The sequence below is a fragment of the Onychostruthus taczanowskii genome, unplaced genomic scaffold (assembly GCF_017590055.1).
Source record: "Onychostruthus taczanowskii isolate IOZ18803 unplaced genomic scaffold, ASM1759005v1 scaffold14, whole genome shotgun sequence".
NCBI lineage: Eukaryota > Metazoa > Chordata > Aves > Passeriformes > Passeridae > Onychostruthus > Onychostruthus taczanowskii.
The window spans coordinates 1,531,322-1,537,622 of record NW_024498573.1 but is presented as its reverse complement, the minus strand read 5'-3'; the positions used below and the strand labels follow the sequence as shown (position 1 = coordinate 1,537,622).

At 48.0% G+C, this 6,301-nt stretch overlaps 1 protein-coding gene across 1 annotated transcript; it reads left to right on the top strand.

Annotated features, from left to right (window-relative positions):
• The first annotated feature begins 398 nt into the window (after positions 1–398).
• Positions 399–6,179, top strand: LOC121332463 (E3 ubiquitin/ISG15 ligase TRIM25-like). Its single transcript, XM_041397940.1, has 6 exons — positions 399–1,730; positions 2,370–2,465; positions 3,425–3,658; positions 3,753–3,775; positions 4,353–4,516; positions 5,113–6,179. Exons 1-6 carry the CDS (start codon positions 1,116–1,118, stop codon positions 5,187–5,189), a joined length of 1,209 nt encoding a protein of 402 aa, XP_041253874.1. The 5' UTR covers positions 399–1,115; the 3' UTR covers positions 5,190–6,179.
• The last annotated feature ends 122 nt before the right edge of the window (positions 6,180–6,301 follow it).

Sequence of the window (6,301 nt, the reverse complement as noted above, 5' to 3'; positions counted from 1 at the left end):
TTCAGGAAACATCCCATTCCTGCAATTACTCTTTTTTGGTCACGGGCCTCCAAAAACATTTCTTTCCTTTTAATGCATCTCCTTGTTGTTGTTATAAATACATATTATATTGTTGGCATTTCACAAGCACTAAGATGAATGCTATATGTATAATGTTAAAATAATTTTGCTTTTATTCTGTTAAATACATATATTGTTGGCATTTCACAAGCACTAAGATGAATGCTATATGTATAAAATAACTTTGCTTTTATTCTGCTATTAACAAAAAACTTAGACATAATAGTAGTGGCAGCTGATATAGTTATAAGTGAACTTTCTGCTATTAACAAAAAACTTAGACATAATAGTAGTGGCAGCTGATATAAGTGAACAGTCTGTTTGGTCAGGGTAACATCCAGTACCATGTCACAAGGACACTGCTGTTGATATGCCAGCTATCAGCATCTGAAGCAAGGAAGGACCAAGGCTCAGACTGGAAGTGATAAGGAGAAGGAGCCAAAACCACAGGGAAGAAACACACATTCTCTAAAAAGGGAACCCAAGGAGGGGCCATGCAAAATAGTTCCTGGAATATATAAACTAGTTTATGGCAAAATACGGATATGCAAAAGGGTCTATGAGTATGCAACAAGCTGATGTAATGGAAAAGGGATTTAAGGGTTATCCCCAAAGGTGAGTGCCAAGACGCACCCGGCCGTAATCTTTGCTTTACTCCCTCAGTCTCCTACTGTCCTTTATTAAACTTTTTAAAGGAGAGTGAACATGTTTTTCACATTGTGGTCTGACCAAGATATTGGTACCGTACCATTGCTCAGGCTCACAGTCTTTACAGCTGCACGCAGGACAAAGCCCTGGCCGGCAAACCGAAAGGGATTTCCAACACCTCATTAAACACGGCTTGTCACAACTTTTCTCTCCAGACTGGGACAGCCACAGCTCCTGGCCACGCGGCCCCGAGAGGCAGGAAGCTGGAGAGAGGGGAGGGAAGAGCCTCCCTTGCAAGGGGGAGGAGGCAGCAGCCTGGAGCCCACGGGGTGAAGCTCTCTCCCCGTCGCGTTCAGTTTCGTTTCCCGGCTGAGCCCTCCCTCTCCGCCCTGCCCCGAGCTGGCGCCATGGCCCAGGCGAAGGCTATGGCCGGGCTGAAGGAAGAGCTGACGTGTCCCATCTGCCTGGACATCTTCAGGGACCCCACGATCGTGGACTGCAGCCACAGCTTCTGCAAGGAGTGCGTCAAGCAGGCGCTCCGGGGCCAGCAGAGCCCTGCCCGCTGCCCGCTCTGCCACTCGCCCGTCGGGGAGCTGCGGCCCAACTTCCACCTCCGCAACATCGTGCAGAGGTTCATGGACGCTCCCGCGCGCAAAGAGGAGGAGAAGCAGGAAGGGCAAGGCAAGGGGAAGGCGAAGTGCTCGGGCCAGGCCGCGGAGGTGGTGCTGTGTGATTTCTGCCTCCAGGAGCCGCAGCCCGCAGTGAAGACGTGCCTGAGCTGCGAAGCCTCGCTGTGCCAAGCGCACCTGAGCAAGCACAACAGTAAGAACGAGCAGAAGAGCCATGTGCTGGTGGAGCCCTGTGATGGCCGGCTTCTGGCTGAGAGGAGATGCCCCCAGCACGGCAAACTGCTGGAGTGCTTCTGTGAGAATGACTCGGGGTGCATCTGCGTCCTGTGCTCCGTCATCTCCCACAAGAACCACAAGATCATCAGCTTGGAGGAGGCTTTCAACAAAGCCCAGGTAAGAGGCTGCTGGGACGGTGGCTCTGGTCTGGATTGCGACAGGAAAACCCCGGAGAGCTGCCATGGCACAGGGGCAGCTCCTGAGTTGGAGAAATGCAGACCCAGCATGGGGCTAAATTACAATCTTGGGCTTTTATTCTTTGTTTTGTCCCAGGTTCTCTCTGGCTTTGGCCCTTGGGATATAAAACAAGGTGTTATACACGCTTTTTTCCCCTCCTGAGGGAAGAGTTTGGCCAGACTGGCGGGACTGAGTGCTCCTGCAAGGTTTTGGTCCTTGGTGCGCCTCCAAGGCAAAGCAGAGCCTGAGCTGCACTTATGCAAAGATAATTAATGACAGAGTAACAGAAAGAAAGGTGCCAACAGGGGAAGCAGCTTGATACGTGGCTAGTGCACATGTACAGTTTTCAGCTTCAAATTGTCCTTTTTGTGCTTGTAATTGTGGCATTTGTTCAGAGATAAAACCTCCCAGTGAACCTTTATCTGCTGCTTTGTCCTGAGAGCATGCAGTGAGCAGACCTTTTGCAAGTCTAGCTTAACCCCTGTGGATAAAACTGCTGTCGATAAAACTGCTGATCTTGTGCACTATGGCAGTCCTCCCCTGATCCTCCCCGATGTCTCCTTCCCGTGATATTTGTAGGCATCGTTTCCTGGAATACTGGAATCAGTGAAAAACCATGAAGCTGCCGTGGACAAAGCCATAGCAAATCTGCTGAAACAAATGGAGAAGCTGAAGGTTTGTTTCAAGGTCCCATATCACCTGGGGGTGGTTGCTTAGTGGTAAATAATGAGATAAAGTTTTCTTTTGCCCTTCCCCAGATCATGGATTCTGAAGCTTTTTTAGTTCCTGGGTGGTTTCTCATATATTTTTGAGATTTCTCCTTTGAGGAAGGATGATGCAGAACTTTCTTATCAGTCTGGGAGGTTCATTCTTAGTTAAGCTTGAGAGGCTGTGCCTCCTGATGAATGGCTGGTGTGTAGCTTTTTGATTTTTCCAACCTTCAGCTTTTAGTTACATGCCTCATCCCAGACAAAAAGATAGATTTTTTTTCCTGAGTAAGAGAAAATGTCCTTTACAAATTTGAAATTGTTTTCTTAATAGACTGATGAGAGCCAGCGGAGGGAACAGCTGAAAAGCCTGTTCAAGGAGATGCTGCTGATCTTGTGCACTATGGCAGTCCTCCCCTGATCCTCCCCGATGTCTCCTTCCCGTGATATTTGTAGGCATCGTTTCCTGGAATACTGGAATCAGTGAAAAACCATGAAGCTGCCGTGGACAAAGCCATAGCAAATCTGCTGAAACAAATGGAGAAGCTGAAGGTTTGTTTCAAGGTCCCATATCACCTGGGGGTGGTTGCTTAGTGGTAAATAATGAGATAAAGTTTTTCTTTTGCCCTTCCCCAGATCATGGATTCTGAAGCTTTTTTAGTTCCTGGGTGGTTTCTCATATATTTTTGAGATTTCTCCTTTGAGGAAGGATGATGCAGAACTTTCTTATCAGTCTGGGAGGTTCATTCTTAGTTAAGCTTGAGAGGCTGTGCCTCCTGATGAATGGCTGGTGTGTAGCTTTTTGATTTTTCCAACCTTCAGCTTTTAGTTACATGCCTCATCCCAGACAAAAAGATAGATTTTTTTCCTGAGTAAGAGCTAATGTGGAAAATGTCCTTTACAAATTTGAAATTGTTTTCTTAATAGACTGATGAGAGCCAGCGGAGGGAACAGCTGAAAAGCCTGTTCAAGGAGATGCATAAGGAGCTCGAGAAGAAAAAAGGGGAGGTCCTGAAAGTTCTCAGTTACTACGAGGGGGAACAACTTTCTAAGATTCAGACAGAGATTAGTAATCATAAGAGGATGAAGGATTCAGCCAGCCAGGATGTTCGGGAGCTGGAGGCTCTGAGAAATCAGAAGGACACACTGCTTTTCACCAAGGTACCTGTCAGCATCCCCCTTCCCAGAGACACAGAGCTCCAGGGCTGGCCTGTGCCTGCACTGTGCTAATTCTGCTCTCAAAATGTCTTTACAGGCTTTTTCAGCGATCAAAGGCAGGTAAGCTCTTGCTGAGGTTTAGTATCTTTATTTCTGCCGTGGACGAGGGACGGAGCGCGCTGTCCGTGAGTTCACACACAGCCCAAGGCAGGCAGGAGTGGGGCTGTGCTGGAGGGCAGGAAGCTCTGCAGAGGGATCAGGACAGGTGGGATCCATGGGCCAAGGGCTGCAGTGGGAGGTTCAGTGAGGCAAAGGGCCAGGTCCTGCACTGTGGTCACAACAATCTCATGCAGCTCCAGGCTGTGGGACAGCGACAGGAAAGCTGCCTGGCAGGAAAGGAACTGGGAATGCTGTTCAGTGTTGGGAGGAGAGGGAACGGCCTCAGGCTGGGCCAGGGCAGGCTCAGGGTGGGCACAGCCGGAATTTCCCCATGGAAAGGGTGCTCAGGCACTGGAACTGCCCAGGGAGCTTTGGAGTGCCCATCCCTGGTGGTGTCCCAACAAGGGCTGGAGGTGGCACTCGGGGCTCTTGGGTGGAGACAAGGTGGGCGTTGGGAACAGCTTGGACTCGTTGGCCTTGGAGGTCTTTTCCTGCCTCTGTGATTCTGTGGTTCTGTGATTCCTTCTGTGTGTTTTAGGAAATGCCAGCCACATCCTAGCATGGATGGTGTTATAGTGCCAAAGCCACCCATTACTTTGGATAAACCAAAAACAGATAATATTCTGAGCCTTTTCCAGAAATTCATCTTAAACATGGAGGTCTCCTTTAAGCAGCCTTGTATATATGGAACAGCACCTAATGGTAAGTGCTCATTTCATCATGTCAAAAGCAAGATGGGGAAGTCAATAAAACTTGCTGTAAGAAAGGACTGTAATGAGGCACCAATTCCACTGAGTATCTCTAGAAGTGCTAATTTCTTACACTGTATGCTTATTTGCACATGTGTGTGCAGCAAAGGGAGCTGGTCCTGGCGTTCAGGGCTTTGGGGCATGCCTTGAATGCACCTTGCTAAACCAGGCTATGGATGAAGAGGCTGGGAAGTCCCAGGAGTTTTGTGGGAGGTTTAAGAGAAGACAGTAGAATACCTCTGTGGCATCCCTTTGATTCAAAGGGATGTTGAGAACTCATCCCAGCAGTGTCAGGGTCGGACATAAGTAACCTACTCTTCCTGTGTAAATACTTCTGCTCCTTTGCAATGCTTTGTAAGCTTAGCCTACAGTGCCAGAGCTGTGCACAGTGGGTACTTGTCTGACTGAATTGGTGAAATTAGGGTTCCCTAGGTACTGCCCTCTGGGTGTTGCTTCAGCCCTTGCTGGCAGCGGGCCTCGGGTCAGGACAGAGACAGACTCCAAATCTCCACCATAATCTGGTGATCATAATGTGTTTTTTCTCTTTAGGTCCCTTCTCATTTAGTCATGGTACAGCATACCATGGATCCACATACGGACCTGCCTTTCATTTTCCTTACAACTAGCCTAACAAAATATAAATTCAGTGGCAACCATAATGATAACAGTCATAGAAAGGAGAGAAGAGAGAGAGAAAGCCCAACCAAAACTATCAATGCACAGCACGATTGCTCCCCCATCACCTGCTCTCTGATGTGCAACCACTGTTCCTGAGCAGCAATTGGCTCCTTGTGGCCATCTCCCCCCAATTCATACACTGGGCATGGTGTTCTGTGGTGTGGAATATCCCTCTGGCCAGTTTGGGTCACCAGTCCCAGCTATGCTTTTTGTGCACCTCCTTGCTGGCAGAGCATGAGGCAGAGAAAGCTCCTTGGCTCATGTGTACACTGCTCAGCCAGAGCCAAACCATCGTTGTGTTACCAACATTATTCCCTGCTGAACCCAAAACTGTACCAGCTGCTGAGAAGAGAATGAATTCTCAGGAATGAACTTCTCATTATTAGAATGAATCCCAACCCAAACTAGGACAGGACTCCAACACACACAGTGCCATCCCAGAGCTGCTGGAGGAGGATACCAGCAATGAGAACTGCTGGAAGCTTGGAATTGTTTGTGCCTGGTTTGAATGCTCCTCTCTGCTCCTTGGGTCGAAGATATCAATGGTAGAAGAAATGCTCTTTTCATGATGTGTCTGTCAAGGCTGGACATCCTGCTAAGAACTTCAGGCCTTATAGAGACTGGAACCATCCCATTCAAGTATCCCATCCATGCTGCTATCAGTGTGTTGAAGCTCCTGTAGTAATGTGGGGACAAGGTGTTGTTTTGTATTTCCAGGCCTAGAAATTGCACGGAAGCTGTGCTAAGCTGGCATCTCATAAAACTGGGTTGTGGGTGCTGTGAGGGGGTATATCACAGCACCCTGCCTCTTCCTGCAAGAGCTCCTGTCTTATTTGTTCTGTTTGTCATAATGGAAATACCACTAAGTTGCTCATTTTTGCTCATTTGTTTTAAGTACTGTGTTGGGTTCACGTTAATAAAGTCATTGTTAAACACGATGGCAATTTATTTTATCCAAAAGCTGACAGCTCAACATTAACTGCTACAGAACTAGGCAGCAGCGATACTGATCTTTGATCTAAGGCTTGATCTTTGATCTCTGCCGTCTCTTTCCATCCTG

Excerpts from the sequence above, each read along its gene's own strand:
- LOC121332463 (XM_041397940.1), top strand. The coding sequence starts at position 1,116 with ATGGCCCAGGCGAAGGCTATGGCCGGGCTGAAGGAAGAGCTGACGTGT. Across the intron at positions 3,659-3,752 it reads ACACACTGCTTTTCACCAAG|GCTTTTTCAGCGATCAAAGG; the intron begins GTACCTGTCAGC and ends ATGTCTTTACAG. Across the intron at positions 3,776-4,352 it reads TTTTCAGCGATCAAAGGCAG|GAAATGCCAGCCACATCCTA; the intron begins GTAAGCTCTTGC and ends TGTGTGTTTTAG.